The following is a 19,479-nucleotide window of genomic DNA, read 5'->3' on the forward strand; positions in this document are numbered from 1 at the left end:
AAAATTGCCAGAAGCTGCTTTCTTGAAAACTAACCACTGTGGAGTCCAATTTTGACAACGTGATTTGATGGTGCTTGACTAATATTTGATTACCTTCATTGTTGGAGGAGGTGGCATTAATTAATTACAGTATATTATTTGTACAAATATTAAATATGACACTAGAAGCAATAGGAGCAAAAAAAATAAATGAATGGATGGATGGATGAATGAATGAATGAAAATGAATGAATGACACTCAAGCAGCCAAGTTATATGGTGGAACATAAGACCACTGCTTTCAAAGTCTGTCTTTCCCCTTCCAGTTAACAGCAATTACCTTCAAGTATATTGGTTGCAAATGACAAGAAACATAATTTAAAAAAAATAAATCTCATTTTATTCTACCATTTCCCATAACTATTTCCATGTTTTGTGTTGTTTTATCCCTACACTGTTAATGAAAGAATCAAAGACAGGATGGTAGCATGAAATCTTTCTCAGTGCTCACTTTTCTGCCTGAAAGTTCCTCCTGGCTCCCTCACAAAAATTCCACAAGAGCATCAAGTTGGGTGGGAGGAACTCTTAGAGCATAAATCTTCTTCTGAAAACTGCCGAATTCTCTCCTTGGAGCAATTCCCGATGGAAGACTATCCAATGATATCCTGCACAGTATTCTCTTCTCTTCTGTTGCCCAGCCTTAACTTTGGGTCTTCTTATTGTTATTCAAGGGTAGTATTGAGCTGACTAACTCTTCCATGGCCTTCTCCTTCTTCTCTCGCAGCATCTTGGTAAACATGGATAACAACATAATCCAACATTACAGCAACCATATGGCTTTCCTCCTTGACGTGGTGGAGGCTGAGAAGAAGTTCCAGGTGACCCTCAAAGAGCTCTGAAGACTTCAAAAGCCTGCACTTCTACGGGATGATTGACAGCAGGGCGGAGTATCACTCTCCTTCTGCACAAGCCCAACCCATCAGTCCGGAGTATTTGACTGGACCGCGACCCCCTTTGAAGGGGGGTGGAAAAGTAACCAGAGATGGTGGCTGAACTCAACATGTGAAGAGGGTGTAGAAGATCCATTCTCAATGTGAATGTGGAACTTCTCGCTGTTACTTTTACTACTGTCACTACTGTTATTATTATTATTATTATTGTTATTATTTTATACTGTATTATGATGCTGGTTGTCTGCCAGACCGAGAATTCTAACCTTTTTCCCTATTCCAAACTTAGGGGGGGGGGGAATCTCTGTCAGGTAGCAGTGTCTAAATCTCCTTTGTTCTGCTTTTTTGGAAATGGTGAAGTGTCAACTCTTGGGGTCAGGAGGCAAAAACCAAGTTTTAGACATGGTGATTTTTCAAACTAGCTTCAAAGACACTGCCCTGTGGCTCCACTCCCCCTACGTCCCTTCTTGCCTCACAGGCCTGGGTGTCCCCATCCAGAGCAACCGTGACTGTTTTATACATTTCCGATGCCTTTTTGTTATTTTATAAATAGCCAAACATGTGCATGTGTATAAATATACTTTGTTTTATATATTGACACGGAGGAAAGTACAGCTTTTCAAAACAAGATGCCTCACAGTTCCCCCGGGCTGTCTTTCCTCCCCCCCCTCCCCCCAGTCCCCTTCTTCGTTCATTTTTCTAGGTTTTTTTTTTTTTTGTATATTCTATTGTAATAAAGATTCAGAGACAGAAATGCAACCCTGGCATAATATAGATCAGTGATGGGGAACCTTTTAGAGACCGAGTGCCCAAACTGCAACCCAAAACCCACTTATGCATCGTTGGATGCCGGGTGGGTGTGGCCCATTGGGTGGGTGTGGCCCATTGGGTGGGCATGGCTGTGGTGGTAACGGCAGACTGGGTGGGACTAAAAAGTTTAATCAATCAATTCCAATTTTGCAAGATCTTTTTTTTCCCTGCGAGAAGTTGAAATTGACTGATTGATTGAACCTTTTTTTTTTTTTTTTGCACACGGCGGTGGAGGCCTAAAGCGAAAAGGTTTTATAAAACCCAGCTGAAGGCCTAGGACTGGGGCGACGGTGCACGTGCCCCACAGAGAGGGCTCTGAGTGCCGCCTCTGGCACCCGTGCCATAGGTTCGCCACCACTGATATAGATCCAAAGAGAGAAGCAGTTTTCATGATTCGTTAAAATATATTTGTTAAGATGCATACAATCAAGATGGGGGTTGCAGCTATGTGATCGAGACCTTTTTTGCACGGACATAAAAAAGAGTAGAGCTTTGAACACATGGTTGTGATGGCCAGCTTGCCTTTTTTTTCCTCCCGTAGAACCCCTGGTGTTGCAGTGGATCGCAACTTTTATCATCCCCTGTGTGTGTTTTGTGGGTACGCCATCCCTTGTTCTTGGGGAAGAAACTTGGGGGCAACTAAAATCTCTTCCTACCATGAATCTAAGCCACATCTCTTTCATCAGGGACAATTCAGGAATCCAACAGAAGGGGATATCTGTAGCTCAGGGGTTGAATTGTGGAGTTCCTGGTTTGTTTGTTTGCAGACATTTCATGACCCAAGTAAGTCACCTCATCAGTTCCAGGTAACATCATCATCTTACACAGACAATGCCACCTAGTTGGGTAAGGAAACATCTGCAAGCAAACCACCAAGCTCAGCCAACACCAAGAACTCCACAAATCAGATGTTGTGGCATTGCTGCAGAAAGCTAAATTGACTCCAAGAAAAATGGGCTGTGAGCAGATCTTGACTCATTCATCCAGGGCCACAGTTGGTATGGCTGGGCTGGAATGAAAACAGAAGTTAAACAGCAGACACAGTTTTTTGAACACTTTTACCTCTTGCACAATACAGGTCATCCTTGGCTTGCAACCTGTTGCTTAGCAACCATTTAACATTCCAGTGGACCTATCTGGGCTATTTACAACCTGGATTCGACATTCCAATGGTTGGGCCCCCATTGTGGTCATTGTGACTGAACTTCAGCCGCTTGGCAACCAGGTGCATTAATGGCCATTTGCACCGTCCAACGATCACATGACCACATTGTTTGCCGAAACCCAGCATTTGCTTCTGTTTTTTTGTGGCAAAACTGGCTTATAGCAAATCATGGATTCGCTTAATGCAAAAAAAAAAAAGACATAAATTGAGTCAGTCGCATGATCAACCCGCTTTACAACCATCACAAGTTACGAATATGATGGGCGGGTTCCATTAACAGTTGTAACTCAAGGACTATCTTTATCATCCTGCCCTTGAGTTAATGAGGCTATGAATAAGAGTCCTCTTTGGGGGAGACGGGCAGCTATGTAGATTTGATTAATAAACAAATAAAAACAGGATCCCTGACAGCTGAACTTGAGGACCAAAGGAAAGGATGGCAAAGAGGAGCAGCAACTGAGCGAAGAATTTAAAAAAGTTCTGAATTCTGAGTGGAAAACACAACGAAGAATTAAGGGGAACAGGTTTGACAAGGGGGAAAAAAAAGCCTTCATGAATCAGAACAGGAGAAGCTTCTTGGATGAGAAAAGAAATATTTTCAAGGAATAAAAAAAAAACAAGAAAGGTCCAGTTGCCTTTTTGAAAAGCACTTTTGGAACCACCATCATCTGGTTGACTGAGAATCCACAGAGATTCCCAAATCATAGTTTTGCCCTTTTCCCAAGGGAGTCTCCAGGTTAGGGTTAAAAAAAAAAAAAAAGGAAATGGCGGTCAGGATGGTGTCATCAAAGCTCTGGCCCATTTTATGTGTCAGGCATTTGGTTGTTTTTTTTAAACTACCACCTGCAAGCATCTTTGCCTTTTCCTGTTGGTTCACCAAGGAACATCTAAGCAGACATTGCAAAAGCTGGAAACAGATCTGGGTGGACGTGTCTGTCACCTCACAGGGAAGCAACGCTTCAGTCTATTCATTGGACAATCATTTACCCGAAATGGTATAGGGCAGGGGTAGACAACCTTGGCTCTTTTATGACTCGTGGACTTCAACTCCCAGAATTCCTGAGCCAGCCATGCTGAGGGGAAAGGGAGAGGTTTCCAAGCTGAGCCATGGCTGGCTCAGGAATTCTGGGAGTTGAAGTCCACGAGTCATAAAAGAGCCCAGGTTGCCTACCTTTGGCCTAGGCCTAGGCTGCTTTATGACTGCTGGACTTCAACTCCCAGAATTCCTGAGTCAGCATGGCTCAGCTTGGAAGCCTCTCCCTTTCCCCTCAGCATGGCTGGCTCAGGAATTCTGGGAGTTGAAGTCCATGAATCATAAAAGAGCCAAGGTTGCCTACCCCTGGGATAGGGTCTCCTGCCTAAGCAGCAGATTAGAATTAGAATAATAGAATTGAAAGGGACCTTATAGGTCATCTAGTCCAACCCCCTGCTAAAAGACCTCCAAGGTCTCTTCCAACTCTGATTCTATTCTATTCTATTCTATTCTATTCTATTCTATTCTATTCTATTCTATTCTATTCTAGTCTAGTCTAGTCTAGTCTAGTCTATTCTATTCTATAGTATAGTCTTCTATTCTATTCTATTCTATTCTATTCTATTCTATTCTTTAGTCTTCTATTCTATTCTATTCTATTCTATTCTATTCTATTCTATTCTATTCTATTCCTATTCCATTCTATTCTATTCTATTCTATTCTAAAGTGAGGTTATGACTTCCTGCAGAGTTATGCAAATTTGCCCAGGAGGACGGCCACCGTTCCTTCAGTGATGCTCCAAGGCCTGTTTGCCCAGAAGAAAAACTAAATGTGGCATGCTTTCATTGACACCTAAAAGGCTAACGTTGACAGATGTTAAGCCAGATTTGTTTAACAGAATAACAATTGGAAGGGAACATGAAGGTTTTCTAGTCCAACCTCTGCTCAAGCAGGAAACCCTATACCATTTCAGACAAATGGTTGTCCACTCTTTTCTTAAAGATTTTGGTATTGGAAGCACGCACAACTTCTGGAAGCAAGTTGTTCCACTGAATAATTGCTTTGTCAGGAAGTTTCTCCTTAGTTCCAGGTTGCTTCTCTCCTTGATTAGTTTCCACCCGTTGCTTCTCGTCCTACCTTCAGGCGCTTTGGAGAATAGCTTGATTCCCTCTTCTTTGGGGCAGCCCCTGAGATATTGGAACACCGCTATCATGTCCCCCCTCATCCTTCATTAAACTAGACATATTCAGTTTGCTATTATATCACTCCTAGTCCTTCTTTTCATTAAACCCAGTTCCTGCAACCATTCTTCGTATGTGTTAGCCTCCAATAAATTAGCTTATGATTACAGTCCAGTCATCTATTTTAATTTTAATATATGACTGGATTTTAATGCCTTTCTATCATATTAAAAATTACAGTTTGGTAAGAACTTTTGGAGGCTTCCATGGACTAAGTCTAGAGAAGTTAGAGGGTCAGGGATGTGCCTAGCAATGCAAAGATGGACCTTGCTTATTGAGTGAATTGTGATCTTTCCACAACTGTGATCTTCTGGAGTATGGGAAGATCACAATTCACTCAACAAGCAAGGAACTTATTTGCACTGCTAGGCTCACCCATGACCCTCTAAATAATAATAATAATAATAACAATAATAATGATGATGATGATGATGATGATGATGATGATGATGATGATAATGATGATGATGATGGATGTGGCAGTGCCTGGAGACAGCAGAATAGACAAAAAAGAACTGGAAAAGATAACAAAATACAAAGACCTCCAAATAGAAATAGAAAGACTGTGGCAAAAGCAAGCAAGGGTAGTACCAATAGTAATAGGCGCCTTGGGTGCAATCCCAAAACAACTGGGGCACCACTTGAACACCATTGGCATTGACAAATTTGCCATTAGTCAATTGCAAAAGGCGGTCTTACTAGGAACTGCTTCCATCCTGCGACGATATCTGTAATACCATTAAACATCCACATCTGCCTATCCCAGGTCCTTGGTAAGGACTCGATAGGTAGACAAAAATGCCAAATCCAGTCTGGACATCTGGCTCACTGTGTGATGATTAACAACAACAACAACAACAACAACAACAACAACAACATTGGAAGGGACCTTGGAGATCATCTAGTCCAACCCTCTGCTCAGCCAGGAAACCCTATACCATTTCAGACAAATGGCTGTCCAGTCTCTTCTTAAAAACTTCCAGTGTTGGAGCATTCATCGCTTCTGGAGGCAGGTTGTTCCACTGGTTAATTGTTCTGACTGTCAGGAAGTTTCTCTTTAGTTTCTCCTTCTCAGGCTTGGTTCACAGAGGCCTCCGAACGGCTGCTGGAATTGGGTATGTCTAGTTTAATGAAGAGAAGGACGAGGGGGGACATGATAGCAGTGTTCCAATATCTCAGGGGCTGCAACAAAGAAGAGGGAGTCAAACTATTCTCCAAAGCGCCTGAAGGCAGGAGAAGAAGCAACGGATGGAAACTCACCAAGGAGAGAAGCAACCTAGAACTAAGGAGAAACTTCCTGACAGTTAGAACAATTAACCAGTGGAACAACCTGCCTCCAGAAGTGGTGAATGCTCCAACACTGGAGGGTTTTAAGAAGAGACAGGATAGCCATTTGTCTGAAATGGTGTAGGGTTTCCTGCCTGAGCAGAGGGTTGGACTCAATGATCTCCAAGGTCCCTTCCAACTTTATTATTATTATTATTATTGTTGTTGTTGTTGTTGCTGCTGCTGCTGCTGCTGCTGTTGTTGTTGTTGTTGTTATTATTATTATTATTATTATTATTATTATTATTATTATTATTATTATTATAAAAGTTAAATTAGCCATGGCTAGAGAGTCTATGGAGATTCTCAGTCATCCAAGTCATGGTTGTCTCAAAGGCGATTTTTCAAGAGGCAACTGGACTTTCTTGTTTTTCTTTGAAGATGTTTCACTTCTCATCCAAGAAGCGTCTTCAGCTCTGAACTGAAGAAGCTTCATAGATGAGAAGCAAAACCTCTTCAAAGAAAAACAAGAAAGCCCCGTTGCCTCTTGAAAGAGTGCCTTTGAGATAGCCCTGGCTAGCCATAGCAGTGTGGAGAAATACTGCTGTAGGAGCTCTTTGTGTTTTCATATTTAGCTTCTGAATCTGCTCCTGGTTTCCTTCACAGCGAACATTTCAGTAAATTAGGTCCAATTCTAATAGGAGCATTTATCCAAGATGCTCTGTTTGATTTGTTGACCCAACTGTGCTTTGTGAAACAAGTCCATCTGCTTGGTTCATAATAAATCTCATTGAATTACCACCCACTCCATTTCAGATTGAGAGTAAGAGTTCCGTGTCCATCTTCTCCATACCTGTTAACTGTATAAATATTTTTGTATCTTTTCCTTGGCCACTAACATTTTCCCCCAGCACTTGATTTCCCACAGTCCAGAAGTAAATGGAAAACATGTCAGAATTTTTCATTTTGGGCCAGAATCCCTGCTTAGAAAGATTAGTCCCTGACTTGAAATCGGTAGGGTAACAATAGGGATTTTCTGTCCCAAACTCTTTTTTAATACTATGATACGGCACAAATGAAAACCGAATGTTTTCCACCGTTCAAAAGATATTGTCAGAATCCAGTTATATTTCATTTCTATCTATCTCCTCTGAGCTAAAATCAAATCTCACCTTTCCCTGGATTCTGCCATACTTCCAAGGGGGAGGGGAGATATGCATGCAGGTTTATTGCTTTCACTTCCTCTATTTGCTACAATGTAACCTTTTGGTTACTGACCCCCGTGTCTGCTATCCATTACAATGTAACAAATTGCCTCCTGCGCTATGCATCTCTCTGACCCTTCTTCTCTCTAACTGGGCAGCTAGGAAAAAGGGAGGGGGAAGAAGTACAAACCTCTGGGACCTGGCTTATCTCTCCGTTCTCAAAAGGAGGTGTGAAGAGCTGTGGAACATCACACTACAAACAGGACCTGGATTGATGTTATCTCCCCTTTCCCACGATGGACCTAACACCTAGGGATTGGCCAGTCTGAATCGTCTGGATGAACTGTGGGGTGGGGTTTGCTTAGGGACACTTTAAAGTAATCGATCTGTAAGGGAATCCCTCAAATCCTGTCTATTATGGCTGCTATCAACTACTCTTAATAAAAGTTCCTGTTGGAAGAAATTGTTTCCAAGAGTTCTGCTTTCTTAAGATGTGGGATCTGAAAATAGATTCCGCCAAAACCAACCTTGTGGAATCTCTTCCTTTATAATACTGGCACCCATTTGTTGCTGACGTTATACATGAAGGATTGTTTTCGTGGAATAGAGAGGTTGTAAGTCCCTGGAAGGAGAAATACAGAATTTTAGAGGGAGTTTAAGGATCAGCCTGCAGAATGTGGTCTCTATTGGCATCATTATATTTATCTCACGCCTCTGCATTACAGGTTGCCCTTGACTTACAATCACAAAGGAGCCCCAAAGTTATGTTGTTAAGCAAGACAGTTGTTAAGTGAGATGTGCCCCATTTTATGACCTTTCCTGCCACAATTTTTAAGTGAATCGCTGCAGTTGTTAAGTTAATCACACAGGTTGTTTAGTGACTCTAACTTCCCCATTGAGAGAGGGTCACAAAAGGTAATCACATGATCCAGAGACCCTGCAACCATCATAAATACATGCCAGTTGCCAAGCATCTGGATTGTGTACATGTGACCACAGGGGTGCTGCAATGGTCTTAAGAGTGAAAAACGGTCATTTTTTTCAGTGACATTGTAACTTCAAACAATCACTAAATTAATGACTGCAAGTCAAGGGCTACTTGTATAGGAATGCCCATCTACTTGTTTTAAGAACCGTGCTGGCACAGCGGTTAGAATGCAGTATTGCAGGCTAATTCTGCTGACTGCCGACTGCCAGCACTTCGACAGTTTGATCCTGACTGGCTCAAGATTGACTCAGTCTTCCATCCTTCCGAGGTGGATAAAATGAAGGACCCAGACTCTGTAAATCACTTAGAGAGGGATGTAAAACATTGTGAAGCTATTGCTAGGAAGCTTTCTCCCTGCTTGGCAAATGCAAGAAAGAAACTTAGGTACCACAGTTCAGGAGTGTCAAATTGCCGGCCCATAGGCCGGATGCATCATGCCGAAACCGTGCCTACCCCATTGCTGGCAATGGAAAAAAAGTCACGATACGTCGCAACACGTCACGTAACATTGCGAGTTTGAGTTGATCAGATGCTGGCAGCCAAACTTTCTGGTAACAGAATTGCAGAGGAGACAGTTCAGCTATGGGCTGGGTTACTTTTTTTCAAATGCATGAAAAACAGAAATTCGGCAGGCGCAGCTGCGTCTGCGTGTCGGGAGGAGCAATGTCTCGCAAATTCCTTCTTTTTATGCAGCTCAGGGCACAGATGTGCTGCCAGGAAAAAAAAAATCTGTGTGCAAGTTGGGACTAGACGGAGGTGCAAGCGGTACTGACGAAGCAGCACTTTCCTCCACCTCCTTTGCTGCAGAAGCTCCGTCAAATGGTTCACAGGCAGGCTGTCTTCATACATCCTGCCAAGCCATCTTGTAATTTAACATAGTCTAGGCCAGCGGTTCTCAACCTATGGGTCGCGACCCAATTTGGGGTCGAACGACCATTTTACGGGGGTCGCCAAACAAGGCTCTCCACCATTTTTCCCTCAGGGGGCGCCGCCGTGCATGCGTGCCGCACATGGGGCAGCCCCGTGCATGCGCGCTGCGCATGGGGGGCGCCGCCGCGCATGCGCGCCGCGTCCGTGTGACCGGGGGTCGCCGTATAAAAAGGTTGAGAACCGCTGGTCTAGGCAGCCCGTCCAAAGCCAATCAAGCAGAGTTACGATCAGATTCACAGCTCACAGTGACCCATGGTTTGTGGGAAAAACTAACACTGGCTGAGGTTCATAATATGCATAAAGGGTCTTGCTGCTTAGGGATGATGTGAGTTGTAGTCCAACTCAGTACAGGTAATCCTCAATTTACAACCGTAATTGAGCTCGGGATTACAATTTTAAGTCATGGCGATAATTAAATGGGTCATCGTGCAATCGACCAATTTTAAGACTATGGGAGTTTTAAGCAGACACAATGTCCACAATGGGTGTTTTTTTGTCAGAAATGCCGGTTTCCAGCAAAAAAGTTGAAAATTGCAGTCACATGACTGTGGTTTCTGCAAATGGCTGTAGATGAATCCAAGTCTGTTTGTTTGTATTCTTTTGGTTTTGGATCCATTGTAACTTTGAATGATCACTAAGAGACCAGTCAAGGATTACTTGTAGGAAGGTGCCCTGATTGGCAGATATCAAGTGAAAGGCTATGGGTGGGGGGAACAGGGAAGCTGTAGGAGATGACCAGGCTGAGATGGGGGAGGGGTCAAACACATCATCAGCCGTGAGTCCCTGTGCACCCACAATAGATCTAGGTCCAGCCCACCTTGAATTCCTTTTACTCTTATCTCCCAGTAATTTCCCTTGATTGTTAGTAGTTCAGATTCTTGTAGAGAGCTTAAGCTTGCAATAAATCTTTATTATCTATTTGAATTGCCTGGATCTCCTGATTTCCCTGGTGTTGAACAGAGGACATGAGGCCATTAAGGGTGAAGGTCCGTTCCCCAAGCTTGTGGGTTGGTTTCCAAACATTTCATTACTTGGGGAAGTAACATCTTCAGCAAAGCTTAGGGGATGCCAGTGTCATGTATTCTTGGAACATAGTGGAAGAACACTGACATCCCATAAGCTCCGCTGAAGATGTTAGCTGCCTGGTAACAAAATGTTCGGAAACCAACCCACAAACTCGGAGAATGAACCTCCACCCTCATCCTACAGCCGAGCTACAGATGTTCACCACTATTGCAGACATGAAGCCATTGACAGGACATTGTTGGGAATCTTTTCAGGAGATTTGCAGTTAGAGAGTCATATTTCTCCTTAGTCAATTCTATAACACATTTGCACATTTCAGTGACTATCGGGATGACTGAAGTTTATAAAACGACAAAGTTGAAAAGAAACACTGAGGCCTTCTGCAGTGTGAAGGCTGTGGCATCTACCAGGTGGATCAAGAAGGTTAAGACAGAGATCTTGAACCCTAGCAGACATTTGAACTGATCTGTTCCTTCAACACCTTTTTGTGAAGATAGATTCAAACCATGGTTGAACACCAAAACAGACACAATATTATGCCAAGCAGTAAGATTTAAACAATAACCCTCTAGAGTTGAAGCAATTTGCATTTGTACACAAGCTCCAACCTCTTGTAAGATTTATAAGCTACTGTATAACGCAAAATAACTATTACTAAAAGATGTTTCGGTAAAAATTCCTTCTATTTTTTTTTTTGTTCCTTTCTTAAAAGAAAGTCATAAGTGTTCCTTTTTATATATAAAAAAAAAGTATTTGGCTTTCCGTGGGCTTTGAAAAGTTTTAAAAAATCCATTTAAGCCCTTCTCATATTTTAGGATGTGTAGTTTATCCTGATAATTCCAAATATTCAGCCTAGAAACTCTATTACCAGTGATTAATGACCACTTTTCATAAATCAAAGGCAACATTGCCATTGTCTTCATCTCAAACTGCACATTCAGTTGTCAGAAGGACTTAAGAGATTTCTGGTGTCCTTTACTTCCTCTAACGGCTGAAGGAAATATTATGTTACCACTTGGGACCGATTGCTCACAAATCTCAAGCACGTTTTAGCCCATTTCAACTCCATTCCTAGTGTTTCTTTTCCAGGTAAGGAAGGTCTTGTTCATATGTAAAGGAATATTCAGAACTGGTTAAAAGGATAAGGAAGTGGGCAGGAGTCTTGAAAAACATCTTATATTGCTCTTCTGCAAATACAGGATATCCTCAGCTTACAACACCAATTGTGACAGAATTTGCATTGCAAAGCAAGACAGTTGTTAAGTAAATCATGGCTGATTTTACAAGCATTTTGCCATGGCCATTAAGCAAACCAATGCAGTTAAGTGAGTCACTTGGTTGTTAAGTCAATCTAGCTTTCCCCATTGACTTAGCTTATCATAAGCCAGCTAAGAAGATTGCAACTGGTGATCATGTGACCCAGGCCTGCTGCAACCATCATAAATCCATGTCGGTTGCCAATTGTCTGAGTTTTGATCACATGACCATGGGGATGCTGCGACAGTCATATAGTAAGTGTGACGGCTGGTAGTAAGTCACTTTTTTCAGTGCTATCGTAACTTTGGTCACTAAACAAATGGTTGAAAGTCAAGGATTACTTGTACTGTAGCAGAAGACAAAAATGTCACTGCAACTAATAAAATGGTATATCCTTTAAAATACATTCAAAGGCAAAGGGGAAAGAATAAGGAGAAAAGATTAAAGTGTGAGGGGGAAAAAACGAGGCAAGGAAATGACAGGATAGCAACAGCAATAGCACTTAGACTTACCATAAATGCCGGCGTATAAGACGACTTCCGCGAGCGCTGAAATCAGCGCCAAAGATGGGGGTCGTCTTATACGCCAAGTCGTCTTATACGCCGGAAATACTGGTAGTTTCCGGCGTATAAGGCGACGTTCTAGGAATGCGGCCCGGCTATAAAGACGGGGGTCGTCTTATACGCCGGGTCACCTTGTACGCCGGCATTTACGGTATATACCGTTTCCCAGTGCTTTACAGCCCTCTCTAAGCGGTTTACAGAGTCAGCATATGACCCCCAACAATCTGGGTCCTCATTTTACTGACTTTGGAAGGATGGAAGGCTGAGTCAACTTTGAGCCGGTGGGAATCGAACTCCTGGCAGTGAGCAGAAGTAGCCTGCAATACTGAATTCTAACCACTGCTCCACCACACCTCAGGATATCTTCCATGGTCCAAGCTTTGGTCATATTTGGTTTTTTAAAAGCCATCACTTGCCCTAACGTCTGTGGATAAGAGCAGGTTTGAAGTCTTTCTTTTAAAAAAAGCAAGTCACCATTGACATTGATAACATTACCATCAGTCAATTGCAGAAGGCAGCTTTCCTTGGAACAGCTTAAATCCTGCCATGGTACCTTTAACACCTTCAAACAAAACATCTGCTTATCCCAAGTCCTTGGGAAGGATTCAATAGGTGGATCAAAATGACAAATCCAGTGTAAACATCTGGCTGACTGTGCAACCATCATAATAAAGCTAGTACCAATAGGAATAGACACCTTGGATGCAATCCAAAAACATCTGGAGCATCACTTGAACACTATTGGCAATGGGGTCTAGGACAACTCACCGTGGCCTACTCGCTGTATTAATTGTTTCATTCGGGTACTTTTATTATTGGTGCCCTGTTTTTGTTGAAATAATTGTAACTCTTGTACTTCTGAACTGAATTTTTTTATTTTATTATTATTGACCACAGTTCTGTCAAAATTAATGTTACTTTTGTATTTGTTGACTTGTCCTGGGGTGAAGTGTCCCACAGCGAGTTGGCCATGATGAGTTGACAGCAGCAATTTGTCCCATTCCACTGGCATTGTCGAAAGAACCATTGGTCAATTGCAAAAGGCAGTGTTACATGGAAGAGCTTACATCCTGAAACAATGCCTTTAACACCATCAAACAACAACATCTGCCTATCACAGGTCCAACAGAAAAACTCAGTTGGTGGATAAAAATGCCAAATCCAGTCTAAACATCTGCTATCAACAATAATAAATAGGAAGATAGCCTTGGGGCAGTTCACTATATGCCAAGCCAGCTATTATAGTCATTTCCTGGTTGGGCAAGGCAAGCATTACAGGACTGAAGAATCATGCATACTCATCATCTATCGTCTGTAGTGACACACCCTATGAACCTCACCACAAGGTCATCAATGACCAAGTAGCGTGATGGCAATGCAGGGAACGGGAGGATGTTTTTCCAAAGGTAATTCATGATACAATCTGTTTACAAACTCTTGTACCAAATGACATGGAAGCCACAGGTCGTGCTAATTAACCTTTTTGAAAAATTGGAGCACAGTGCGCCATCTTTCTTGAGGTTTGGCAACAGGATGTGAAAGTCCCATTTTGTTGCAAGACAGATAGTTTTCCAAGACATCTCAGCAAAACATACTTCTCGGAGGAACATCAAGAGCTGGACTGAAATAGGTCAACCCCCCTGCTATTTTCTGCTTTGCTACTATTGGCACACCACAGGGCTGTCCACAAGATATAGTAAAAAAAATCAAGATGGCGAACATGACGGTATGATTAAAGGTCCACCTGTAAACAAAATCAATTAGAGCTTTGACTGCATCGTCAGGGCTGCCATCTTGACTTTCTTGTTGTTAGTTGCGAAGTTGTGTCTGACCCATCACAGCCCCATGGACAACGTTCCTCCAGGCCTTCCCATCCTCTACCATCTTCTGGAGTCCATTTAAGCTCATGCCTACTGCTTCAGTGACTGTTGCCCTCCATCTTTCCCAGCATTAGGCTCTTCTCCAATCAGTCCTTCCTTCTCATTAGGTGGCCAAAGTATTTGAGTTTCAATTTCAGGATCTGGCCTTCTAAAGAGCAGTCAAGGTTGATCTCTTCTAGGACTGACCGGTTTGATCGCCTTGCAGTCCAGGGGACTCACAGGATTCTTCACCAGCACCTTAGTTCAAAGGCCTCAATTCTTTTGCGCTCAGCCTTTCTTAGGGTCCAACTTTCACAACCATATATTGCAACTGGGAAAACCATGGCCTGGACTATACGCACTTTTATTGGCAGGGTGATGTCTCTGCTTTTTAGTATGCTGTCTAGATTTGCCATAGCTTTCCTCCCCAGGAGCAAGCTTCTTTTAATTTCTTGGCTGCAGTCCCCATCTGTGGTGATCTTGGAGCCCAGGAAGATAAAATCTTTCTTGACCATTCCCTAAAAATATCCCTAACATGCTAACTACATTCTTGTGCTTTCCATTTGCCAATCTTCCCCTCTGACTTTCTTTTTCACTTGCTCTCGGCCTCTCCACCCAACCTGCTGACCTCTTTTGAGCTTCGCTTTCTCTCTCCTTCTAAAATGGAGAGAGAAAAAACGGTTTGGTCTGCTCTAGGGGCATTCAATAGCTATTATATTCTCACCTGGTCCAGGTATGCCTTGATGTAATTTATCACCTGCCCAGCGGCGTGTGTTTGAGACGAATACAGCACTGGAGATGTAGTGCTTAGGAGGTCCACTGTAGTCCACTATGTCATATTGGCCAGGCCCTGGTAAAGGAGGATTTTGAGGGGGAGGGACAGCTGGGACTGAGAAATTCAAGATGCACTTCCTCCTATCAAAAACAAAGAAAGACACTGTCTAAGTCAGTGGTTCCCAACCTGTGGGTCGGGACCCCATTTGGGATCGAATGACCATTTCACGGGGGTCGCCAAACAACACAGTCCACCATTTTTTCCCCCTTTTCCTTAGCTGTGCTACTCCCTTTTATTCTATTGGCTTTTGAAAGCCAATAGAATAGATTCTCTTGAATAGAGTCTAATTCTATTGGCTTTCAAAAGCCAATAGGAATTGTCCAGGCTGTCTCTGCCCTGCTGAGCCCGCCAAAAGTCCCCTTCTGCAAACGGTGCTGCAAGTTGTCTGCAGCGAAGGCGAGCTGTCTGGAAGTTTCCACCCCTCCCTGCTGAGCAACTACTAAAAATGTAAGTAAAAGAGGGCCAGGGGTGGGAGGCTGGCGGACGCAGGGAGGGTTGCTGGCGCACGTGGGGCCCGGCGGGTGCCTTACCTCCCTTGGGCTGGGCCAGCTGGTGGCCCAGCCGGTGGTCGGCCTGCGCCGTCTCTGCCGCTTGCCAGCTACACCTCGGCCGGCGCAGGGGGCGGCACTACGCATGTGTGGCGCTCCCAGGCAGGGAAAGTCCTTGACTTACAACCAGTGGGGTAGTCCTCAATTTACGACCGGTTGGGGTCACGGCATTAAAAAGGTTGAGAACCACTGGTCTGTGGTTTCAAGCAAAACTAGGGTTATTTCAATTGGAGTGGGAACTTATGACAAGTCCTCTTCAACTAGAAATTTAAGGGCTACCATTCCCAAGTTCCCCAATCTACATGGCCTAATAACAAATCTAAGTTGAGATTAGAATAAATTAGAACCATGTTTAGCACAATTCTAAGTTGACTCTTATTTTGTAGGGACATCTGCATGACATCACCTTGGCTTTCAAAGTTCTTGGTGTTTCAAGATCCCCCAGGATAGCATGTACAACAGCTTGGAGTCACGTGCTTCAAAAATGTACAAAACGTGCAATCGTAACACCTGGCTGCCACTCTTTCAAGCAGCATTTCTCAACCTGGACAACTTTAAGATGCATTTTAAACCTTCTGGCTGGGGAATTCTGGCAGTTGAATTCCACCCATCTTGGAGTTGCCAAGGTCAAGAAACCCTGCTTTAAATCAAACATTTATTTTCCCAGGATTTCCCGCAACATACTTTTACTGTAGAATACCTTCCACACGGTAATTCTGCATGGTAATTCTGGGCCACTTTTTAGGGACTTCTTGAAAATAACTGGAAGTTGCTCTTCTCATTAGAAAAGATGGGGACATGTATCAGCAGTTACTCTAACGTCAGCTTGACATCAATGGGAATTGAAATGGCCTCTGGAATGTTGATACTTCTAGTATTTTCTGCCCGCAGAAATGTCATTTATTCATCAGGTTTGATCTACCTCTTCCGTGTTTGGTTGGTTTATGGCTGTTACCCACTGTCTGTTCCCCCTATATTAAAAAGGCATGAGATGTAGTAAAGATACTCTGACCGTGTGCAGAGAGTAGCAGATTTGTATTAGGAGAGGAGGAAGGGTGAGCTTCGAGAAGTATCTGGGCAAGAATGCAGAGGGTAGATCTTAATCTTATCTCTAGCAAAATGGCTCCATTGTTTGCAGGACAGTCTCTATAAAATGGACTTGGTTGAGCAACTGGCTAATAGTTTTATTAGGCCTTGGGTCACCTATGAACGGGAAGTATGAAAGCACCTAGAGATTGTTAAAGAGAAGGTCAAAATCCATCGATTACACACATTGATGCAAAATTAAATTTGGGTTTGAGATTTAAAAAATGAGTTCTGTAGTCCAATCTCTTTAAATCCAGAAATGTACTCAGTTATACATACCACAATATATTCACTACTCTGTGCAGACTGAGCAATATTTGCTATTAGGTTGTCACATCTGGAATTAAGGAAGAATCGCATCCTGGATATTCCTGCATGCCCCTACCTTTTCATAAGACAAGCCTTGGAATTTTCTCGTCCAACTGCTTTGAGACCAACATTTATTTTATTCTGCTTTTCTTTGATTATTTGGGGTCGTGCTATCAGCGTCACCATCTGCCTGGAACGTTCTTTTTGCAACGGGACCAAGGAAATGTGCAACAAGAAAAGGTTTAGACTGCAGTGCTTCTCAACCTTGGCAACTTTAAGACGTGTGGACTTCGACTCCCAGAATTCTCCAGCCAGCTTGGCTGGCTGGAGAATTCTGGGAGTCAAGGTCCACACGTCTTAAAGTTGCCAAGGTTGAGAAGCACTGGTTTAGAGACATGCCAATTGATTTGCTATTTAAGAAAGGCAGCTGGAGATGTTTGGTAAACATCTTTTCAGGACTTACAATCCAGAGAATCTCTTTGATGGTCCAACTGAGGTTTCAACTGGCTGCTGATAGGCTGCTGGTCCTGGGCTCAGGGTTTCTGGGTTGATTGTACGACCCGTTTTGGATCTAAAGCAGGACACCAGCACTGGAGGAGACACTCTTATTAGGGAGTCTTTAATCCGGTAGTGACCTAAATTAATAATAATAATAATAATAATAATAAAGTAAACATGCAAAACCAACTTTCCAAATGACACAGCCAGGTATTATTCCCATTGGAGAGCTGCCCGTAACAGCTTAGTTGAAATGGGCAGCCATACAAATCAAATAATGACAATGGCAAAAGGAAGCAAAGATAGGACCAAGGATAATAGGTGCCTTGGGTGCAATCCCACAATATCTGGATACCTCTGCACACTGCTGACATTGACAAAATTACCGTCAGACAATTACGAAAGGCAGCTTACATCCTGCAGCGATGCCTTTAATACCATCTGGGAAGGACGGAGAGGATAAAAATGCCAAGCCCCGTCTAAACATCTGGCTGACTATGTGATGCCCCATAACAAATACAGCTAGTAATAATAATAATAGTAGTAACGTTGGAAGGGACCTTGGAGGTCATCTAGTCCAACCCCCTGCTCAGGCAGGAAACCCTACACCATTTCGGACAAATGGCTGTCCAGTCTCTTCTTAAAAACTTCCAGTGTTGGAGCATTTTCTGCTTCTGGAGGCAGGCTGTTCCACTGATTAATTGTTCTCACTGTCAGGAAGTTTCTCCTTAGTTCTAGGTTGCTTCTCTCCTAGTCCTTGACATATGACCACCATTGAGCTCAGCGTTCCTTTTGTTAAGTGAGACATCTGTTAAGTGAGCTTTGCCCCACTTTGCAAACCTTTCTTGCCATAGGTGTTAAGCAAATGACTCCCGATGTTAAGTTAGTAACGAGGTTGTTAAACTAATCTGGCTCCCCCATTGACTTTGCTTGGCAGAAGATCACAAAAGCTGAATCACATGACCCCGGGACACGACAACCGTCATCAATACATGTGAGCTGCCATGCGCCCAAAGTTTGGATCACATGACCATGGGGATGCTGCAGCAGTCTGAAGTATGAAAAATGGTCACGTCACTTTTTTTTCAGTGGTCACTAAACGGTCACTAAATGAATTTAAGTCAAAGAATACCTGTTCTTACAGTTAGCTAATATTTTTTATTAGGACCAATAGAAATTAAGCAAAGATGTACTTTTTGAGTTCTTAGAACTCTTCCTGAGCATGGAACAGAGGCTGGAGAAGAAGCTGGATTCAAGAGTGAGTTGCATGTTTGAAATATCTGGCCTACATTCTTGGGCTACCTTCCATTTCTTGCCCAAGAAAGTGTTCTCATTTTTTTTTTTCATAGATCAAAGAAGCAGTGGTTGCTTTTCACTATGTTTTTGCCCCACTGAACGGTACCCTTGAATGGAGAACGAACATCCATTCCTTGGAATAAGAGTGAAATCTTCTAGCTTCTTGAATGAAATGTTTTTTGTTTTTTTTTAGGACCACATCTGCCAAACAATTGGATTACAAGGGGAAAGGTATGCCATTCTTTCAAAGAATTATTTCAATTTTTAAGTAACACACTGTCCATGGAAATCTAAGAATTAGACCTAGTCAAGTAGAAAAACATTAGGAAAATAGAGCATTTTATTTCTTTGTTTAATTTAATTTTTTTTTCCCCAGGCTGTCTTCTTCTCAGGTCATTGCTAAGTGGCAAATCAGGTGAACTAATAATTTTGACACACAAGGCTGATTATGCATAGCATTTTTATATACTTGGTAAGGATGAACTACCCTCTTTCGGTTTGAGTATTATACCAATAAAGCACACTTTTGGCTTACATGGAGAAGGTACTCGTTCCTGACAGCTGTACGACAAAGTCCGTTTTGTTTTTGATGAGAAGACAGACTTGGCACCGAGTTTGCGGTTCTGTTTGCAGAGATCCACTGAAACCTGGAAATGCAAATCTGTGTTTTGCAACAAGCTGATCTTTCAGGTGT

At 42.8% G+C, this 19,479-nt stretch overlaps 2 protein-coding genes across 13 annotated transcripts in view; one reads left to right on the forward strand and one right to left on the reverse strand.

Annotated features, from left to right (window-relative positions):
* Window positions 1–1,823, forward strand: part of GRHL3 (grainyhead like transcription factor 3) — a 66,180-nt gene extending 64,357 nt beyond the window's left edge. The window contains exon 16 of the mRNA XM_039362989.1: window positions 764–1,823. Within this exon, the coding sequence (XP_039218923.1) occupies window positions 764–878 (115 nt within the window). The 3' untranslated portion in view covers window positions 879–1,823. The remainder of the gene's footprint in view (window positions 1–763) is intronic.
* Window positions 357–19,479, reverse strand: part of STPG1 (sperm tail PG-rich repeat containing 1) — a 47,715-nt gene continuing 28,592 nt past the window's right edge. For 8 of the 12 annotated variants that reach the window (XM_039362991.1, XM_039362998.1, XM_039362990.1 and 5 more), the window contains 5 exons: window positions 19,321–19,432; window positions 17,455–17,626; window positions 14,938–15,128; window positions 8,118–8,212; window positions 2,263–2,748 (listed from right to left, as the gene is read on the reverse strand). In XM_039362991.1, coding sequence (XP_039218925.1) covers window positions 8,136–8,212; window positions 14,938–15,128; window positions 17,455–17,626; window positions 19,321–19,432 — 552 coding nt within the window. In that variant the 3' untranslated portion in view covers window positions 2,263–2,748; window positions 8,118–8,135. Of the gene's footprint in view, window positions 767–2,262; window positions 2,749–5,437; window positions 5,635–6,218; window positions 6,241–8,117; window positions 8,213–14,937; window positions 15,129–17,454; window positions 17,627–19,320; window positions 19,433–19,479 lie in introns of those variants that run through there. The other 4 variants (XM_039362994.1, XM_039362995.1, XM_039362996.1 and 1 more) reach the window with 4 other exon arrangements.

This window comes from Crotalus tigris, unplaced genomic scaffold (genome assembly GCF_016545835.1).
Source record: "Crotalus tigris isolate CLP2741 ecotype Arizona unplaced genomic scaffold, ASM1654583v1 scf7180000019504.1669754, whole genome shotgun sequence".
NCBI lineage: Eukaryota > Metazoa > Chordata > Lepidosauria > Squamata > Viperidae > Crotalus > Crotalus tigris.